Source organism: Pristiophorus japonicus, chromosome 3, assembly GCF_044704955.1.
Source record: "Pristiophorus japonicus isolate sPriJap1 chromosome 3, sPriJap1.hap1, whole genome shotgun sequence".
Classification (NCBI taxonomy): Eukaryota; Metazoa; Chordata; class Chondrichthyes; family Pristiophoridae; genus Pristiophorus; species Pristiophorus japonicus.
The window spans coordinates 71,052,335-71,074,826 of NC_091979.1; the positions used below are offsets into that span (position 1 = coordinate 71,052,335).

At 42.9% G+C, this 22,492-nt stretch overlaps 1 protein-coding gene across 14 annotated transcripts in view; it reads right to left on the reverse strand.

Annotated features, from left to right (window-relative positions):
- LOC139259755 (solute carrier family 35 member F5-like) overlaps positions 1–22,492 on the reverse strand; it is a 205,733-nt gene that overhangs the window by 73,754 nt on the left and 109,487 nt on the right. For all 14 annotated transcript variants that reach the window (XM_070875446.1, XM_070875455.1, XM_070875454.1 and 11 more), the window contains 2 exons: positions 11,609–11,696; positions 11,356–11,417 (listed from right to left, as the gene is read on the reverse strand). In XM_070875446.1, coding sequence (XP_070731547.1) covers positions 11,356–11,417; positions 11,609–11,696 — 150 coding nt within the window. The remainder of the gene's footprint in view (positions 1–11,355; positions 11,418–11,608; positions 11,697–22,492) is intronic.

A 22,492-nucleotide genomic window follows, 5' to 3' on the forward strand; every position in this document is an offset into this window, starting at 1 on the left:
CCTGTTCCATCCCCGCCCCCTCACCTCCATGTTCTTGGTCTGGAGGGTTGGATTGGAAGATGTTCTCCTTTTCAGGATCTGAATCTTCTCTGCATTGTCAGGGTTGGCCTCAAGTTCTGCAAAAGATAACAGAACAGTCAAAATGGTTAGCAGCAGAGGAGGGGGCAGGGTGGGTGGCATGAGTAGGCTCACACATCGCAGGCCCGGCAGCAGATTGATTTGAAGAAACACGATGAAGTTGCAGGACTTATCCTCTCCCTCGAGTGTGGGCCCAGCTTGTGCAGTGGTGATTGCTTTTCTACAGGCAGGACCATCAAAGCAGTGACCCACTCTTCCAAGGGTGTCAGTGGGTGCAGATTTGCTGGGCCTCCTCCTGTTCGAGTTCTTTCCCTTTTATTATGTGCCACCTTACTCTGCAAAGATGAAAACCTAACTTTTTAGAGAGGGTGTCTTTCTGCTGGGTGGGACATATAGATCGTCACATTTACAATTGTAATTCCAGTGAATAAATTAAAATATTACTTACACTAACTATTTGACCAAGGTCCTGCCACTTCTTTTTACACTGGCTTCCAGATCTCGTGGTGTTCACCACTGTGCAGTAATCTTCTGCAACTTGGTTCCAGTCTTTCTTCATTACTTTGGGTGGAACTTTTACGTGAGCTCTGCTGGTGTCCATCTATTCTCAATCACAGTAACTAGTGCTTCCACTTCTTCCTGTAAGAAAGTCTTGGTCCATATACCGTGTTGCATCTTGTACTGCTGTAGCTGAAATTTTTCCAATGCTCATACACAACACTTCTTCTCACTCACACAACTGACTCTTTAAAAATGGCCGATTGCCAACTTGGAGCTGTACTGCGCATGCGCATACATTGCAATGTCGTCAGAAACGTAACTTTGTCCCCCCCCCCCCCCCGGCGCATGCGCAGAAGGTACGGCATCGTTTTTCGGTGCAGACAGCAGGCTTCACCCCCACCTCCCCCCCGCCCCCTCCCCGAGGCGACTGGACACGCTGCACGGTGCCAAATTCGAATTATACATCGGGGAAACTTTGGTAGAAAAACGAGCGTAACTCTGGCAATACGCCAGAAAACGGGCTTGGGGAAAATTGAGCCCTTTAACCTGTTTAAAATAAAAAGGTTTCAAGGAAAGAAACTTGAAAAGAATTGCTGGTCCCAGTTGTACACGTTCTTGCTTATATTATGCTACCGATGCCAACAAAATCAAGGTTCTTTTTTAGTATTACTTCTATTAGATAAAAACTTATCAGATCTTATCTTCCTTGCCAAAACCAAAACACCTGCAAGTGCTTGTGCACTTGATGCTCATATGCAGTTATATTTTGCTTTGCAGAATTAATTCAATTAAAAAAAAAATTTAAGACAAGGCCAAAGGGTAAGATCTTTTCATAATGTCTGATGGCAATATTTATGCTGAGGTATAAAATCACACATAGCTGCAGCCTTGCACTACCTCACCCAAGTAACCATTCTTGAACAGGGAAGTTAGATACCGAATGCCAGACGCTATTTGGCTACAGGTAGCATGGGTGGGGAAGCGTTTGTGGAAACTGTAGCTGAGCCAGGAGGGAGCTCTGGTTCACTATTACTTCAGTAATGTCTTTCAAGGACAAACAATTCCTGGTGTGTTAAAATGTACATTTTGGCTGTGTTGAATTTTTAATTGGCATTTTGTATTGCTAAACACATTCAAGGTTATACAAAGTACTTCTCATCAGAAAAGCCATCAGCTCAGACCAGACAGGCTGCCTTCACATCAATCATAAACATCATGGCAATTATCAAAGATTGGCTATTCAAACAATATTGATGAATGTTCATTCTTTGGTAATTACTTTAGAGGCAGTCACCTTTTTTACAGTATAATTTCAAAGGGGTTTGGATCATAATTATATGGGTAAGCATGTCTGCAGTGATGTTCTCAAGCCACCTTGACGCAGCCTGGGGTAGTGGATTTGATTGACAGCTATTAAGAAAGGTGAGAGAGAAACCAGAAAATAATAGACTTGTTAGTCGAACATCTGTTGCGGAGAATATGTGATTAAGGACAAAGTGACTGAATACTTAAGAGAAATCTGAGCTAATTAGGGAGAGCCAACATGAATTTGTAAAGTTTAGGTCATATCTAACGAACCTAATTACATTTTTGAGGAAGTGATTCAAACATTAGACAGGGGAATGCCTATGGATGTAGTTCATATAGACTTCCAGAAGGAATGTGGTCAGGTTATATCTAAGAGTCTGTTAGCTAAAATTAAAGCTCATGGAATTGAAGGAAAATTATTGACCTGGTTAGGAGACTGGTTAGGTGGTAGAAGACAGAGAGTAGGGATAATGGGTATGTACTCAAATTGGAAGGAAGTGACTAGTGGTGTCTCACAAGGATCTGTGCTGGGGCCTCAATTATTCACTATATTTACTAATGACTTGGATAACACAACAGAGAGCCATATGTCCAAGTTTGCTGATGACAAAAAGATTGGTGCCGTAGTAAGTAGTGTAGACAGGAGCATAAAATTACAAAGAGACATTGATAGATTGAGTGAGTGGGTGAATCTGTGGCAGATGGATTTCAACACAGGTAAGAGTGAGGTCATCCATTTGGACCAAAAAAGGATAGATCAGAGTTTTTTTTTAAATCGTGAAACGCTAGGAACAGAGGAGGTCCAAAGGGATGGAGGGGCTCATGTACATAGATCACTAAAATGTGGTAATTAGATACAAATAAATAATCAAAAAGGCTAATGGAATATAACTAGAGGGCTAGAATTATAAAGGGAGGAGGTTGCGAGATAACGATACAAAGCCCTGCTGTGCACAGTTCTAGGCACTGCTCCTTGTAAAAGACATATTGGCCTTGGAAAGAGAGCAGCACAGATTCACCAGAATGTTACCAGGACTCCAAGGGTTAAATTACTTAAAATAGGCTTTTATTCCCTGGGATACAGAAGGTTAAGGGATGATTGAATGAGGTTTAAAGGATTTTGAAAGGAATTGATATGGTAGATAAAAAAACTATTTCCGCTGGTGGGGGAGCATAGGAAAAGGTGACATAACCTTAAAGTCAGAGCCAGGCCATTCTGGAGAGAAGTTAGGGAACACTCTCCTAAAACAGCAGTAGACGCTACCTCAATTAATAATTTTATATTTGAGATGGATAGATTTTTGTTAGCCAATGATATAAGGGTTATGGATGGAGTTAGGATACAGATCAGCCATGATCTTAGTGAATAGTGGAATAGGCTCGAACGGCCGAATTGCCTACTCCTGTTCCTGTGTCTGAGACCTTGATGGGGTCACTGATTGGGTTCAGATCTTTTTGATGGACAACTCAGTGGGCAGGTAATGCCTTTATGTTGGGCTTCATGTGTAGTTAAATAATAAATCTAGTCAGTGTTTCAGTCTTGGAGAAAGCAGCCCAAGAGCTCTGACTTTTAAGTTGTGTCTTGGGATAGTAATGCAGCGAGGCTAGATTTAAGCCATGTGCAAATCAGAGTAGAGGGAGCAGAATAGTTAGAATAAATACGTGGCTTGAGCAGTGGTGCAAGAGGGAGGGATTCAAATTCCTGGGACATTGAAACCAGTTCTGGGGAAGTGGGACCTGTACAAAAGGGACGGTCTGCACTTGGGGAGGACTGGAACTGATGTCCTAGGGGTAACATTTGCTAATGCAGTTCGGGAGTGTTTAAACTAATATGGCAGAGGGATGGGAACCTATGCAGTGAGACAGGGCAAAGTAATATGGAGTCAGAAACAGATGGTAGAAAGGTAAAAAGCAATAGTGGAAGGCCGAGTAAACAAAGGCAAGAAACAAAAAGGGCCACACTACATCATAATTCTAAAAGGACAAAGGGTGTTAAAAAAACAACCCTGAAGGCTTTGTGTCTTAATACAAGGAGTATCCGTAATAAGGTGGATGAATTAACTGTGCAAATAGATGTTAACAGATATGATGTGATTGGGATTACAGAGACGTGGCTCCAGGATGATCAGGGCTGGGAACTCAACATCCAAGGGTATTCAACATTCAGGAAGGATAGAATAAAAGGAAAATGAGGTGGGGTAGCATTGCTGGTTAAAGATGAAATTAATGCAATAGTTAGGAAGGACATTAGCTTGGATGATGTGGAATCTATATGGGTAGAGCTGCAGAACACCAAAGGGCAAAAAACATTAGTGGGAGTTGTGTACAGACCTCCAAACAATAGTCATGATGTTGGGGAGGGCATCAAACAGGAAATTAGGGGTGCATGCAATAAAGGTGCAGCAGTTATCATGGGTGACTTTAATATGCATATAGATTGGGCTAACCAAACTGGAAGCAATACGGTGGAGGAGGATTTCCTGGAGTGCATAAGGGATGGTTTTCTAGACCAATATGTCGAGGAACCAACTAGGGGGGAGGCCATCTTAAACTGGGTGTTGTGTAATGAGAGAGGATTAATTAGCAATCTCGTTGTGCGAGGCCCCTTGGGGAGGAGTAACCATAATATGGTGGAATTCTACATTAGGATGGAGAATGAAACAGTTAATTCAGAGACCATGGTCCAGAACTTAAAGAAGGGTAACTTTGAAGGTATGAGGCGTGAATTGGCGAGGATAGATTAGCGAATGATACTTAAGGGGTTGACAGTGGATGGGCAATGGCAGACATTTAGAGACCGCATGGATGAACTACAACAATTGTATATCCTTGTCTTGCTTAAAAATAAAAAAGGAAAGGTGGCTCAACTGTGGCTATCAAGGGAAATCAGGGATAGTATTAAAGCCAAGGAAGTGGCATACAAATTGGCCAGAAATAGCAGCGAACCCAGGGACTGGGAGAAATTTAGAACTCAGCAGAGGAGGACAAAGGGTTTGATTAGGGCAGGGAAAATAGAGTATGAGAGGAAGCTTGCAGGGAACATTAAAAAAGACTGCAAAAGCTTCTATAGATATGTAAAGAGAAAAAGGTTAGTTAAGACAAACGTAGGTCCTCTGAAGTCAGAATCAGGGGAAGTCATAACAGGGAACAAAGAAATGGCAGACCAATTGAACAAGTACTTTGGTTCGGTATATACTAAGGAGGACACAAACAACCTTCTGGATATAAAAGGGGTCAGAGGGTCTAGTAAGAAGGAGGAACTGAGGGAAATCCTTATTACTCGGGAAGTTGTGTTGGGGAAATTGATGGGATTGAAGGCCGATAAATCCCCAGGGCCTGATGGTCTGCATCCCAGAGTACTTAAGGAGGTGGCCTTGGAAATAGCAAATGCATTGACAGTCATTTTCCAACATTCCATAGAGTCTGGATCAGTTCCTATGGAGTGGAGGGTAGCCAATGTAACCCCACTTTTTAAAAAAGGAGGGAAGAGAGAAAACAGGGAATTATAGACCGGTCAGCCTGACATCGGTAGTGGGTAAAATGATGGAATCAATTATTCAGGATGTCATAGCAGCGCATTTGGAAAGAGGTGACATGATAGGTCCAAGTCAGCATGGATTTGTGAAAGGGAAATCATGCTTGACAAATCTTCAAGAATTTTTTGAGGATGTTTCCAGTAGAGTGGACAAGGGAGAACCAATTGATGTGGTGTATTTGGACTTTCAGAAGGCTTTCGACAAAGTCCCACACAAGAGATTGATGTGCAAAGTTAAAGCACATGGGATTGGGGATAGTGTGCTGACGTAGATTGAGAACTGGTTGGCAGACAGGAAGCAAAGAGTAGGAGTAAATGGATACTTTTCAGAATGGCAGGCAGTGACTAGTGGGGTACCGCAAGGTTCTGTGCTGGGGCCCCAGCTGTTTACATTGTACATTAATGATTTAGACGAGGGGATTAAATGTAGTATCTCCAAATTTGCAGATGACACTAAGTTGGGTGGCAGTGTGAGCTGCGAGGAGGATGCTATGAGGCTGCAGAGTGACTTGGATAGGTTAGGTGAGTGGGCAAATGCATGGCAGATGAAGTATAATGTGGATAAATGTGAGGCTATCCACTTTGGTAGTAAAAACAGAGAGACAGACTATTATCTGAATGGTGACAGATTAGGAAAAGGGTGGTGCAACGAGACCTGGGTGTCATGGTACATCAGTCATTGAAGGTTGGCATGCAGGTACAGCAGGCAGTTAAGAAGGCAAATGGCATGTTGGCCTTCATAGCGAGGGGATTTGAGTACACGGGCAGGGAGGTGTTACTACAGTTGTACAGGGTCTTGGTGAGGCCACACCTGGAGTATTGTGTACAGTTTTGGTCTCCTAACTTGAGGAAGGACATTCTTTCTATTGAGGGAGTGCAGCGAAGGTTCACCAGACTGATTCCCGGGATGGCGGGACTGACATATCAAGAAAGATTGGATCAACTGGGCTTGTATTCACTGGAGTTCAGAAGAATGAGAGGGGATCTCATAGAAACGTTTAAAATTCTGACGGGTTTAGACAGGTTAGATGCAGGAAGAATGTTCCCAATGTTGGGGAAGTCCAGAACCAGGGGTCACAGTCTAAGGATAAGGGGTAAGCAATTTAGGACCGAGATGAGGAGAAACTTCTTCACCCAGAGAGTGGTGAACCTGTGGAATTCTCTACCACGGAAAGTTGTTGAGGCCAATTCACTAAATATATTCAAAAAGGACTTAGACGTAGTCCTTACTACTACGGGGATCAAGGGGTATGGCAAGAAATCAGGAATGGGGTACTGAAGTTGCATGTTCAGCCATGAACTCATTGAATGGCAGTGCAGGCTCGAAGGGCCGAATGGCCTACTCCTGCACCTATTTTCTATGTTTCTGCTCTATGTTGAGACAGAAAGTGAGTATCCTCTACTATTTTACGTACCGAGGAGAATAGAATACTTACATTTTACTGTTTATTTAACTGTCAGATTGGAAAACTGGAAATGTAAACCCCTATTTAAAAAAGGAGGCAAACAAAAAGCAGGAAACTATAGACCAGTTAGCCGAACATCTGTCGTTGGGAAAATGTTGGAGTCCATTCTTAAAGAAGCAGTAGCAGGACATTTGGAAAAAAATAATTCAGTCAGGCAGAGTCAGCATTGATTTATGAAAAGAATGTCATGTTTGACAAATTTGTTGGCATTCTTTGAGGATGTAACAAATAGGATGGATAAAGGGGAACCAGTGCATGTGGTGTATTTGGAATTCCAGAAGGCATTTGACAAGTTGACACATAAAAGGTTACTGCACAAGATAAAAGATCACGGGGTTGGGGGTAATATATTAGCATGGATAGAGGTTTGGCTAACTAACAGAAAACAGAGAGTCGGGATAAATGGGTCATTCTCAGGTTGGCAATCAGTAACTCGTGGGGTGCTGCAGTGATCAGTGTTGGGACCTCAACTATTTTACAATCTATATTAATGACTTGGAAGAAGTGTAACATAGCCATGTTTGCTGATGATACAAAGATGGGGGGAAAAGCAATGTGTGAGGACACAAAAAATCTGCAAAAGGACATAGACAAGCTAAGTGAGTGGGCAAAAATTTGGCAGATGGAGTGTAATGTTGGAAAGTGTGAGGTTATGCACTTTGGCAGAAAAAAAATCAAAGAGCAAGTTAATGGCCCTGAAATTCCAATGTCCCGAGTCCGTACGAAGTTTCTACGGACCCGGGAAGGCATCGGAAAAGCCGGGTTTCAGCGCGCAATGCGGATGCGCTGAAAACCGGCTTTTCCGATCTGTCAAGTTTCTGGCTTGACAGATCTCGCGCATATCGGGAGCGAGGACACTTACAGGGCAACATTTCCGATATTTACGAATATCTTGTCCTGCAAATGTCCTTTAAAATCTTGCGCCTGAAAAAGCATGCGTATAGCCTACTTTTACAGGCGCAAGTGTTTAAAAATACACAGAAACAGTTTAAAACAAAGTTATAAAAACACATTTTATTTTTAAAAACCTTCCCCACTACAGTAACTTTATTTTAAGGCTTAATTAAAAAAATATTCAAAAATATTTTCCCGACTTTATTTTTTAAAAGAACTTTAAGTTAAATGAATGTTAAGTGTGTGGTTTATTTTCTATTTTTTATTGTGTTTTGGGTGTTTGGGGGGTGGTTTCTCATTCATAGGAGCTCCAGACTTACGGAACTCCTATTATTTTGAATGAGAAAATATACTAACCTGATTGGCTGCTGTCTCCAGCTCCCGGCCTGCGCACGTCCCCACGTGCACGCGCTGCGACGTGCAGTCACCAGAGGCCTCAGGCTCGGAAGTTCGAACGGGCGCAGCAGCAACAGGTATGTGCACATCTTTTTTCTCTTTTTCACTCGTTTGCCCGCAATCGGAATTTCAGGCCCAAATTATTTAAATGGAGAAAAATTGCTAAGTGCTGCAGTACAGCGGGACCTGGGGGTACTTGTGCATGAAACACAAAAGGTTAGTATGCAGGTACAGCATGTGATCAGGAAGGCCAATGGAATCTTGGCCTTTATTGCAAAGGGGATGGAGTATAAAAACAGGGAAGCCTTGCTAAGTTATACAGGGTATTGGTGAGGCCACACCTGGAATACTGCATACAGTTTTGGTTTCCATATTTAAGAAAGGATATACTTGCTTTGAAGACAGTTCAGAGAAGGTTCACTAGGTTGATTCCAGAGATGAGGGGGTTGACTTATGAGGAAAGGTTAAGTAGGTTGGGCCTCTATTCACTAGAATTCAGAAGAATGAGGTGTGATCTTATCAAAGCATATAAGATTATGAGGGGGTTTGACAGGGTGGATGCAGAGAGGATGTTTCCACTGATAGGGGAGACGAGAACTAGGGGGCATAATCGTAGAATATTTAAAACTGAGATGAGGAGTAATTTCTTCTCTCAGAGGGTTGTAAATCTATGGAATTCGCTGCCTTAGAGCGCTGTGGAAGCTGGTTCATTGAATAAATTTAAAACAGAAATAGACAGTTTCTTAACTGATAAGGGAATAAGGGGTTATGGGGAGCGGACAGGGAAGTGGACCATGATCGGATCAGCCACGATAGTATCAAATAGCGGAGCAGGCTTGAGGGGCCGTATGGCCTACTCCTGCTCCTATTTCTTATGTTCTTATGATGTAAATAAAACCACTTTTTAGTTCAGAGTCTGAATGTCAGTCTAGTCAGAGTGTGTATTCAATCCATTATCTGAGGAATGGAGAACCATGTGGCAGAACATGATGTGTTCCAAGTAGCCAGAAAAAAGTGCAAGAGTTCTCTATTACAATTCCTGAGTCTCACTATTGTTTACCTAGATATTGGACAGAAAAGGTATGCTATGGATTGTTAGTGATGAGAGTTCCAATTGCAGGAGTGGCCAATGATGCTGAGCCCGAGAAAATATCTAGCATGAAAAACATAACATCTAACAGTTGGCAACAGTCTGTTCTGAAAACTTTTCTGCCATGTTGGTTTCCAAGTGAAGCTTGTTCTGTAACAGATGCAATACTTGCTGAGCATCAACTTTTATAACGCACTGTGCAAGCCACTACCATGATGAACCCGTCACTTTTTTAGTTCTTCAATTTAAGGCTGTTAATCCAAGCAATGTAGTAAATAATATCAGCTTCACAAAAATAAGCACTACTATTGAAACTCTTACATTTCAGGTGTTAACAGTGGTGCTAAATAATCCACATACATTTATCAGTGTCTTGAAGTAAGACTTAACAGCAACTTATGTTTACATAGTGAAACATCCCAAGGTGCTTCACAGGAGTATAATGAGATAAAATATTTTACAATGAGTCGTATAATGAGAAATTAGGGCAGGGCTTGGTCAAAGAGGTAGGTTTTAAAGAGTGTCTTGAAGGAGAAAAGAAAGGTAGAGAGGCGGTGAAGTTTACGCAGGGAATTCCGGAGCTTAGGGAATAGGCAACAGAAGGCACAGTCACTAATGGTTGAATGATTATCATGCTCAAGAGGGCAAAATTCGAGGAGTGCAGACATTGCAGGGGGTTGTGGGGCTGAAGGAGATGACAGAGATACAGAGAGGTGAGGCCATGGAGGGATTTTAAACAAGGAAGAGAATTTTGAAATTAAGGCGTTGCTTAACCGGGAGCGATGGGTGAGCGAGCCTTGGTGCAAGTTAGAAAACGGGCAGCCAAGTTTTGGATCACCTCTAGTTTACGTAGGGTAGAATGTGGGAGGCCAGCCAGGAATGCATTGGAATATTCAAGTCCAGAGGTAACAAAGGCATGGATGAGGGCTTCAGCAGTGGATGAGCTGAGGCAAGGGCGGAGACGGGTGATGTTACAGAGGTGGAAATAGGCGGTCTTAGTTATGCTGCGGGTATGTGGTCGAAAGCTCATTTTCAGGGTCAAATATGACACCAAAGTTGCGAACAGTCTGGTTCAGCCTCAGACAGAAGTTGGGGAGAGGGATGGAATCAGCAGCTAGGGAACAGAGTTTGTGGTGGGGACCGAAAACAATGGCTTCAGTCTTCCCAATATTCAATTTGAGAAAATTTCTGCTCATACAGAACTGGATGTCGGACAAGCAGTCTGACAATTTAAAGATCGTTGAGGGGTCGGGAAACGTGGTAGTGAGGTAGCGCTGAATGTCATCAGCGTACATGTGGAAACTGATGCTGTGTTTTTGGATGATGTCGCCAAGGGGCAACATGTAGATGCGAAATAGGAGGGGGCCAAGGATAGATCTTTGTGGGACACCAGAGGTAACGATGCGGGGGTGGGAAGAGAAGCTGTTGCAGGTGATTCTTTGGCTAGATAATTAAGATAGATAAGAATGGAACCAGGCGAGTGCTGTCCCACCCAGCGACAGAGGCGTTGGAGAAGGACAGAGTGGTTAACCATGTCAAAGGCTGCAGACAAGTCAAGAAGGATAAGAAGGGATAGTTTGCCTTTGTCACAGTCACAAAGGATGTCATTTAACTACATCTCATGGATTTAGAAAATATTGATTATAATTTTAAAAATATAATTAACATTATAATGGAATGCCTATCACTAGAGTTTGGAGTGAAAACACTTCATTCATACTGCTGTAACCAATGATCCCTCTAATTTTTTTTGGGTGCACGGTCCCTTTAAATTTGCAGTACGATATCTTTTTTCACGGCAGCAGCTGGTGTGTGGCCTGTGCGGGACTTCCCGATTAGTGCACAGCCAAGCTTAGGGAGAAACAAAGGTTACAGCCAATTTTACAAGTCTGTTAATGCATAGTGCTGGAATTACAGATGCTGGATTAACTAATAAAGCTGGCACTGTATTTTGTAATGGTTATGCACAGTAATAAAAAAATCAATTTTGAACAATGCAGAAGTTAGTATGCAAAGGGTAAATAATACTATAAATGGTTATTTTCAAAGCAGTGTTATCTACAAAAGGAGGGAGAAAAATCCCTTACCTATTGTGCCTTTTCCCTCTGCATCATTACTCGACAGACTTACAAGGGCAACACCACCAATGCTAAAAGAACATAAGCAGAAATATGATCATTTTATTATCAGGTTACGCCTGTAAAGATGAGAATAAAGCTGCATTGTAGGAGAAATACTGTAAACATTATCACTGAGTAAAAGGCACCAATTACAATCAAATTATATAACTGAATAAAATTTAAGATATGGTTCAAATTTTAGTGATACATCAGTACATACCATAAAATTACAGCTAACAATTTGGATAATGTGAATCTGTCTCCACTGTTGCTAGGAAACATTGCAGCTAGAAGTAGGGTGAAGAGACCTGTACAAGAAAAAAAAATTAAACCAACCAGCAAATTCGTTTGGAAATGTAAACTGATTGAAGTGTGTGTATGTAGATTTCGTGGGAATGTATTTTAACACAATCAATCAGTTATTAGATTAAGAAGTCTAAACATGGCTGAATTTTATTTAAAGAAGTATGAACATAACTCAATTTTTTAAAGGCCAATATGTGAATTCCAATTATAGTTTTACACCCAATACTAGTGAATCTCTTATTGTGGTGTTTGTGGGTCAAGGATATGGAAAGTGTAGGCAGGCTGGGCCAGATAAGCAGGAGGGAGCCAGGAAGGATCGGGGTAAGTGGGATTAGGTGGTTCGAGTTGCAGAGGGTGTCAACAGGTAGTTGAGCTGTTTTATAATATTGACTTTTTAAAGAAGTATCTTAAAAGATGTATCAAAACAAAAAGAAATCAATAGTTAACAGCTAAAATGATTCAGAAAACAGGAATGTAGATAGAAAATACTGAAATTGAGTCAGCAATATTTTATTTCCAAAATGAATTTTAAAATAAATCACAACTTATTAATTGGTTTGGATCCTTCACCAGTCTTGCATCTTTTATGGATTAATTTTGTCACTTTTAATGTGTATTTAATCTTTGAATTATTTATGTCTTTACAACATTTATGACCAAACACTAACTTTGCTCAGGTAGCAATAATTGAGTAACACTAGGTGGCACTGTTAAACGTCATTTTGGCACTGAACTAATTGCTACCATAAAGTGTTTTTTGTTTTTAGTAAGAACAGCATTTCTTTATAGATACTTATTGGTAATTGTAACATCATCTCTCCTCAGGGTACATTTAAAAAATAATTGAGGAATTGATCCCACATCCCAGCTGGACCCATTTGGTCCTTCTCTTGAGCAGACAATTATATTTGTCACTGTAACATTGGAAAGAGTTTAAATACCAGGTGGGCAGGAACTTACAACGGCAATTTCCTTCCAATATAATTTCAAATAGCAGTTCTGTACGACAGGAAAAGCATGGTTTCACAATTTCTGTTAAAGTGACGATTAAAAAAATTAAACGGTATGTGACAAATTGTTAGTGGTTACAATGTCAATTATTAAGACTAATAGTGGTCAAAAAAGAATTAAAATTGTTGGGAATACACAGCAGGTCCATCCGTATCAGAAAAGAGAACTGAAAAAGGGTGGTAAGTGAGTTCTTTATTGGAATGAGTGGGAAAAAAAAGAGGGGAGAAAAAGTAAAGATCAAGAGTCAAACTCCTTTCTTATTTTCAGGTACTTATCGATCTGCAGTGTATTTCTAACATGTTCTATTTTTAATTCAAATTTGAAGTGTTTCCCTTTATCTCCAAGGGATTCCGTTTATTTTTAAGTTAGTGTGATTACACTAGAAATTATGGTAACTTTAGCAGATGTTGTTGCCGAAGAAATATATGCATTATTGCTGTCATATTTCATTTTAGTTACCAGCATCAATCACACATACATACAATGAGAACCTATGCAGGGAGACAGAGGGAAATAAAATGGGGGCAAAAGCAAAAGATAGAAAGGAGAATAGTAAAAGTGGAGGGCAGAGAAACCCAAAGCAAAAATCAAAAAGGGCCACATTACAGCAAAATTCTAAAGGGACAGAGAGTGTTAAAAAGACAAACCTGAAGGCTCTGTGCCTCAATGCAAGGAGTATTCGTAATAAAGTGGATGAATTAACTGTGCAGGCAGCTATTAACAATTATTATATAATTGGGATTACGGAGACATGGTTCCAGGGTGACCAAGGCTGGGAACTCAACATCCGGGGGGTATTCAACATTCAGGGAGGATAGACAGAAAGGAAAAGGAGGTGGGGTAGCCTTGCTAGTTAAAGAGGAAATTAACGCAATAGTAAGAAAGGACATTAGCTTGGACGATGTGGAATCTGTATGGGTAGAACTGCGGAATACCAAAGGGCAGAAAACGTTAGTGGGAGTTGTGTACAGACCACCAAACAGTAGTAGTGAGGTTGGGGATGGCATCAAACAAGAAATTAGGGATGCGTGCAATAAAGGTACAGCAGTTATTATGGGCGACTTTAATCTACATATAGATTGGGCTAACCAAGCTGGTAGCAATGCGGTGGAGGAGGATTTCTTGGAGTGTATTAGGGATGGCTTTCTAAACCAATATGTCGAGGAACCAACTAGAGAGCTGACCATCCTAGACTGGGTGTTGTGTATTGAGGGAGGACTAATTAGCAATCTTGTTATGCGAGGCCCCCTATTTAAGGAAGTGGCTCTAGAAATAGTGGATGCATTGGTCATCATTTTCCAACATTCTATTGACTCTGGATCAGTTCCTATGGACTGGAGGGTAGCTAATATAACACCATTTTTTAAAAAAGGAGGGAGACAAAAAACAGGGAATTATAGATCGGTTAGGCTGACATCGGTAGTGGGCAAAATGTTGGAATCAATTATTAAGGATGAAATAGCAGCGCATTTGGAAAGCAGTGACAGGATCGGTCCAAGTCAGCATGGATTTATGAAAGGGAAATCATGCTTGACAAATCTTCTAGATTTTTTTGAGGATGTAACTAATCGAGTGGATAAGGGAGAACCGGTGGATCTGGTGTATTTGGACTTTCAAAAGGCTTTTGACAGGGTCCCACACAAGAGATTAGTGTGCAAAATTAAAGCACATGGTATTGGGGGTAATGTATTGACGAGGATAGAAAACTGGTTGGCAGACAGGAAGGAGAGAGTCGGAATAAAAGGGTCCTTTTCAGAATGGCAGGCAGTGACCAGTGGGGTGCCGCAGGGTTCATGCTGGGACCCCAGCTATTTACAATATACATCAATGAGTTAGATGAAGGAATTGAATGTAATATCTGCAAGTTTGCAGATGATACTAAGCTGGGTGGCGGTGTGAGCTGAGGAGGATGCTAAGAGGCTGCAGGGTGACTTGGACAGGTTAGGTGAGTGGGCAAATGCATGGCAGATGCAGTATAATGTGGATAAATGTGAGGTTATCCACTTTGGTGGCAAAAACAGGAAGACAGAATATTATCTGAATGGTGACAGATTAGGAAAAGGGGAGGTGCAATGAGACCTGGGTGTCATGGTACATCAGTCATTGAAGGTTGGCATGCAGGTATAGCAAGCGGTGAAGAGGGCAAATGGCATGTTGGCCTTCATAGCTAGAGGATTTGAGTATAGGAGCAGGGAGGTCTTACTGCAGTTGTACAGAGCCTTGGTGAGGCCACAGCTAGAATACTGTGTTCAGTTTTGGTCTCCTAATCTGAGGAAAGACGTTCTTGCTATTGAGGGAGTACAGCGAAGGTTCACCAGACTGATTCCCGGTATGGCAGGACTGACATATGAGGAGAGACTGGATGAACTGGGCTTGTATCCACTGGAGTTTAGAAGAATGAGAGGGGATCTCATAGAAACATATAAAATTCTGATGGGATTGGACAGGTTAGAGGCAGGAAGAATGTTCCCGTTGCTGGAGAATTCCAGAACCAGAGGTCACAGTCTAAGAATAAGGGGTAAGTCATTTAGGATCGAGATGAGGAGAAACTTCTTCACTCAGAGAGTGGTTAATCTGTGGCATTCTCTACCGCAGAAAGTTGTTGAGGCCAGTTCATTCGATATATTCAAAAGGGAGTTAGATATGGCCCTTACGGCCAAAGGGATGAAGGGGTATGGAGAGAAAGCACGAAAAAGGTACTGAGGTTGAATGATCAGCCATGATCTTATTGAATGGCGGTGCAGGCTCGAAGGGCCGAATGGCCTGCTCCTGCATCTAATTTCTATGTTACAAGGATTTGGGCGTAATTGTGTCTCTGCACATGTAGACATAGACATAGACATAGAAAATAAGTGCAGGAGTAGGCCATTCGGCTCTTCGAGCCTGCACCGCCATTCAATGAGTTCATGGCTGAACATGCAACTTCAGTATCCCATTCCTGCTTTCTCGCCATATCCCTTGAACCCCCTAGTCGTAAAGACTACATCTAACTCCTTTTTGAAATTCACACCAACTGCAGAATAGCTTAATGTATTACAGGTTCGACCTCCCAAAACTGGAAACCTCGGGACGGAGGCCGTTCCACATTTCGAAAAGTATTTCCGGATTTCGGAACGTATTTCCGACATCCCAAATTTTGACATTTGCTGCACCCATCTTCTGGGCGAAAAAAAACGTCCGAGAAAAACCTGCGTTGCAACCCCAAAAAACAGCAGTAGGTATGAAGACCTGCAAAAAGAGTACATTTACGGGCTCAATTTTCCCCAATGCCGTTTTTTTGCGTATTGCCAGAGTTACGCCCGTTTTTTCTGATCCCAATGACTCCAAAAAAATAAGTATCAAGTTTCCCCGTGCTATTTTTTAAATTGGTGCCATGCAGCCTGTCCTATAGATTCAGGGAGTGGAGCCTAATGTCTGCGCTGAAAAAGCGACGACCCTCCCCCACCCCCCTTCTGCGCATGTGCGAAAAAAAAAGTTTTTGACGTGATTGCTATGGGCGCGCATGCCCAGTACAGCTCCCCGGTCTGCATTTGGCCATTTTTAAAGAGCCAGTTGTGTGTGAGAAATTTAATTCTCACTGGAAAAAATCGGAGTTACAATACAATATTCAATGCGGCTCAAGGACCAAGAATTTCTTACAGGATGAAGTGGAGGCACTAGTTACTGTAATTGAGGCCAGATGGCACGAGTTGGACACCAGCAGAGGTCACATAAAAGTTTCACCAAAAGAAATGAAGAAATGCTGGAACCAATTTGCAGAAGATTACTGTACAATGGTGACCACCCCGCGGTCTGGAGGCCAGTGCAAAAAGAAGTGGCAGGACCTTGGTCAAGTAATATTTTCATTTGTTCACTGGAGTTGCAATTGTAAATGTGACCAGCTGTATATGTCCCACCCAGCAGAAAGACACCCTCCCTAAAAAGTTACGTTTCCATCTTTGCAGAGGAAGATGGCACACAACAAAAGGGAAAGAACTCGAACAGGAGGAGGCCCGGCAAATCTGCATCCACTGACAGCCTTGGAAGACAGGGTCGCTGCTTTGATGGGTCCTGCCTCGAGAAAAGCAACCATCACTGCACAAACTGGGCCCACACTCAAGGGAGAGGGTAAGTTTTGCAAATTCCAGAGTCTGGCTTTGCTAAATGTTAAGTACTGTGCAGGCTAGCCATGCTTCGGTTCATGGGGATGTCTCCGTCAGCTTTGCCTCGGTTGATGCAATGTGTTATCGTTCATCATGGTCCTTCAAATGAGCCTGCTGCCTGCGCTATGTGAGCCTACTCATACCACCCTGTCCACTCCACTGCTGCTAACCATTTGTCTGTTCCGTTATATTTTTCAGAACTTGAGGCTAACACTGACAATGCAGAAGATTCAGACGTGGACGAACTTGAAGGAGAACATCTTTCAATCCCACCTTCCAGACCAAGAGCATGGAGTGAGGGTGAGGGGATAGATGAAGCCCCCACTGTTATACTCACTTTGGAGGAAGTGCAGGTGCCACCCATTGAGGTGCCAGCCCCTTTCCTGAATGGTACGAGTGATGTTGGGACATTTCATGGTTTCCCACAGTCCGAGACTGGGGATTCCAGTGGGATGCAGCGAGACACATCCAGGGCCCCACCATCCGAGACTGCGGGTCCCAGTGGGATGCAGCGAGGCATACCCCAGGCCCCACCGTCCGAGGCTGTGGGTTCCCAGTGGGATGCAGCGAGCCACTCCCAGGGTGAAGAGCAGAAGGAGAGCTCGACAGTGCTCTCTTGAGGTGCAGGATGTAACAGATGTGGTTCAGATAATGGCTATGAGTGCGGAGAGCATTGACCTTACGTGATCTTTCCTGGACACCATCAGTGGGGTGGGTGATAAGGTATCGAGACTGTTGGGAAAAATAACAGCACTCTCACGAGAAATGGGAACACTGTATGGGCACATGAGGGAGGGAATGTTGCAGGTAGTTGAGGCACTGTCAGGGCATATGAGGGAATGTCGGAGTTAGCTGCTCCAATAAGGGAGCACGTCCTCACCCTGCGCCCATTGGGCATTTGGCCCCTCGAGCCTGCTCCGCCATTCAATAAGGTCATGGCTGATCTGATCATGGACTCAGCTCCACTTCCCTGCCCACTCCCCATAACTCTTTACTGCCTTATCGGTCAAAAATCTGTCGATCCCCGCCTTAAATTTATTCAATGACCCAGCCTCCACTGCTCTCTAGGGTAGAGAATTCCATAGATTTACACCCCTCAGAAGACATTTCTCGTCTCCGTTTTAAATGGGCAGCCCCTTATTCTAGTTATAATTTCCCCTGTGAATGGAACTCTCCTCTTCCCATCCACCTTGTCGAGCCCCCTCATTATCTTATAAGTTTCAATAAGATCACCTCTCATTCTTTAGAACTCCAATGTGTGTCAGCCCAACCGACTCAATCTATCCTCATAAGTCAACTCCCTCATCTCAGGAATCAACCTAGTGAACCTTCTCTGAGCAGCCTCTAATGCAAGAATATCCTTCTTGAAATAGAGACCAACACTGTACGAAGTACTCAAGGTGTGGCCTCACCAATACCCTGTACAGTTGTAGCAGGACTTCTCTGCTTTTATACTGTATCCCCCTTGCAATAAAGGCCAACATTCCATTTGCTTTCCTGATTACTTGCTGTATCTGCATGTTAATTATTAAGGATGTCATAGCAGTGCATTTGGAAAATGGTGACATGATTGGTCCAAGTCAGCATGGATTTGTGAAAGGGAAATCATGCTTGACAAACCTTCTGGAATTTTTTGAGGATGTTTCCAGTAAAGTGGACAAGGGAGAACCAGTTGATGTGGTATATTTGGACTTTCAGAAGGCTTTCGACAAGGTCCCACACAAGAGATTAATGTGCAAAGTTAAAGCACATGGGATTGGGGGTAGTGTGCTGACGTGGATTGAAAACTGGTTGTCAGACAGGAAGCAAAGAGTCGGAGTAAATGGGTACTTTTCAGAATGGCAGGCAGTGACTAGTGGGGTACCGCAAGGTTCTGTGCTGGGGCCCCAGCTGTTTACACTGTACATTAATGATTTAGACAAGGGGATTAAATGTAGTATCTCCAAATTTGCGGATGACACTAAGTTGGGTGGCAGTGTGAGCTGCGAGGAGGATGCTATGAGGTTGCAGACTGACTTGGATAGGTTAGGTGAGTGGGCAAATGCATGGCAGATGAAGTATAATGTGGATAAATGTGAGGTTATCCACTTTGGTGGTAAAAACAGAGAGACAGACTATTATCTGAATGGTGACAGATTAGGAAAAGGGGAGGTGCAACGAGACCTGGGTGTCATGGTACATCAGTCATTGAAGGTTGGCATGCAGGTACAGCAGGCGGTTAAGAAAGCAAATGGCATGTTGGCCTTCATAGCGAGGGGATTTGAGTACAGGGGCAGGGAGGTGTTGCTACAGTTGTACAGGACCTTGGTGAGGCCACACCTGGAGTATTGTGTACAGTTTTGGTCTCCTAACTTGAGGAAGGACATTCTTGCTATTGAGGGAGTGCAGCGAAGATTCACCAGACTGATTCCCGGGATGGTAGGACTGACCTATCAAGAAAGACTGGATCAACTGGGCTTGTATTCACTGGAGTTCAGAAGAATGAGAGGGGACCTCATAGAAACGTTTAAAATTCTGACGGGTTTAGACAGGTTAGATGCAGGAAGAATGTTCCCAATGTTGGTGAAGTCCAGAACCAGGGGTCACAGTCTAAGGATAAGGGGTAAGCCATTTAGGACCGAGATGAGGAGAAACTTCTTCACCCAGAGAGTGGCGAACCTGTGGAATTCTCTACCACAGAAAGTAGTTGAGGCCAATTCACTAAATATATTCAAAAGGGAGTTAGATGAAGTCCTTACTACTCGGGGGATCAAGGGGTATGGCGAGAAAGCAGGAAGGGGGTACTGAAGTGCATGTTCAGCCATGAACTCATTGAATGGCGGTGCAGGCTAGAAGGGCTGAATGGCCTACTCCTGCACCTATTTTCTATGTTTCTATGTTAACATTTTGTGTTTCATGCACAAGGATCCCCAGGTCTCTCTGTATTGCAACTTTTCTCTTTTCAATTATAATTTGCTTTTCTATTATTTCTGCCAAAGTGGATAACCTCACATTTTCCCACATTGTACTCCATGTGCCAAATTTTTCCCATTCACTTAGCCTGTCTATTTCACTTTACAGATTTTTTGTGTCCTCCTCACAATTTGCTTTCCCACCCATCTTTATATCATCAGCAAACTTGGCTACATTACACTCAATCCTTTCATCCAAGTCATTAATATAGATTGTGAATAGTTGAGGACCCTGCAATGATCTCTGCGGCACCCCACTAGTCACTGTTTGCCAATCGGAAAATGATCCATTTATCCCGACTTTCTGTTTTCTGTTAGTTAACCAATTTTCTATCCATGCTAATATATTACTCCTAAACCCGTGAGCTTTTATCTTGTGCAGTAACCTCTTATGTGGCATGTTATCGAATGCCTTCTGGAAATCCAAATACACCACATCTACTAGTTCCCCCTGATCCACCCTGCTCGTTACAACCTCAAAGAACTCCAGCAAATTTGTCAAACATGATTTCCCTTTCATAAAACTATGCTGACTCTGCTTGATTGAATCATGCTTTTCCAAATCTTAATAATGGACTCCAGCATTTTCCCAATGACAGATGTTAGGCTAACTAGTCTATAGTTTCCTGCTTTTTGTCTGCCTCCTTTTTTAAATAGGGGCGTTAAATTTGCGGTTTTCCAGTCTGCTGGGACCACTGCAGAATCCAGGGAATTTTGGTAGGTTGCAACCACCTCATCCACTATCTCTGCAGCCACTTCTCTTAAGACCCTAGAATGTAAGCCATCAGGTCCAGGGGACTTGTCCACCTTTAGTGCCATTATTTTAAGTACTACTTGATTAATGATGGTGATTGTATGCTCCCTACCTATAGCCCCATGATTATCCACTATTGGGATGTTTTGAGTGTTTTATACCATGAAGACCGATACAAAATATTTGTTCAACGGCTCTGCCATTTTCCTGTTCTCCATTATTAATTCCCCAGTCTCATCCTCCAGGGAACCAACATTTAATTTAGCCACTCTTTTCCTTTTTATGTACCTGTAGAAACTCTTATTATCTGTTTTTATATTTCGTGTTCGTTTATTTTCATAATCTATCTTCCTTCGCTATTATTTTTTTTTTCTTATTCTCTGCTGGCTTTTAAACATTTCCCAATCCTCTGGCCTGCCACTAGTCTTGGCCACATTGTATGCCTTTGTTTTCAAAGTTTGATACAAGAATATTTTTTTTGAAGTACAAATTTTGTTGAACTTCTGAATAAAATATATTTTAAATTATAACTGAATCATTTCCATTATTTGTTCCATTAAAACAACACAATATTACAGAACAGGTCCAAACAGTAAACATGGTCCACTTGGAATTGTTGCCGCTGAGCCTTCAGGCAGCAAAGCGTTCATGGATGAGCTGCTGACGCAAGGCTCGAGCAATCGTTAAAGGCGCACGACGGCCTTCCCTCCTCCACCATCGTGCTCCAGGTTCAAGTAGTTGCATGGCTTCCTCATCCTCCTTCTCCTCCTCGTCATCTGCACCTTCATCCTCATCATCAGCCACTCTCACCTCGGGTGTATCTTCTACTAGCATCTGCTGCTGCCTCATGATGGCTAGATTATGCAGCATGCAGCACAGAAGAGTGAACTGACCAACAATCTCAGAGGAATATTGCAAGTAGCCTCCGGAATGGTCCAGGTATCGGAAACGCTGTTTCAAGATGTCAATGGCCCTCTCTCTATTATGCTGCACGTCACAATGTGCGACATGTTGTATTCCCGGTCAGCTTCCATCTGGGTTACATGTAGGGGTGTCATGAGCCAGGTGACGAGGCCGTACTCTTTGTCTCCCAGTAGCCAGCTCTGCCCTTCTGGCTGCTGCTGAAACATGGCAGATATAGCGCTCTCGCATAGGAAGAATGCATCATGGGTGCTCCCAGGGTATCTTGCATCAACTGACATGATGCGATGCATGTCGTCACACACGAGTTGCACATTAACGGAGTGGAAGCCTTTTCTGTTCCTGTACATCTCGGAATCCTCCAAAGGTGCTCCCAAGGTGATGTGGGTACAATCAATGCAGCCTGTATCTTTGGGAAGCCAACAGTCCTGGAGAAGCCCACAGGCCTTTCACGCATTGCCTATGCGGTCATGGGGAACTTTATGTAGTCATTCCTCTGGTCTTATAGTGCAGTCACCTGCCATATGCAGATATGTGTTGCATGTTGAGAAATGGCACACAAAACCCCAGTTGTGGCCTGGAATGATCCAGATGCACAGATTGAAAGTGCAGCTGTAACCTTCACTTCCACTGACAAAGCAATCCTCCTGACGCTTCTAGGTTGCAGGTCTGCTTTTACTAACTCACAGATCTCAGTTACAACTTCTTTGCAGAAACACTGCCTTCTGACACAGTCTGCATCACTCAGGTGCAGGTATGAACACCTGTCTCGATATACCTGACGTGGGCAAGGTCTCCTTCCCATCATCCTACATGCTCTGACATTCCTCATGCGATGACGTCGAATCAATTGTCTCCTCCGCAACACCATCATGCAGAAGGCTTGCACGAGGTACTGCATTGTCAATATCGCCCTCATGATTAAATTGTACCTTTGCAAGAAGCTCAAAACAGCAGGCAGGACAACATAGAAACATAGAAAATAGGTGCAGGAGTAGGCCATTCAGCCCTTTGTTGTC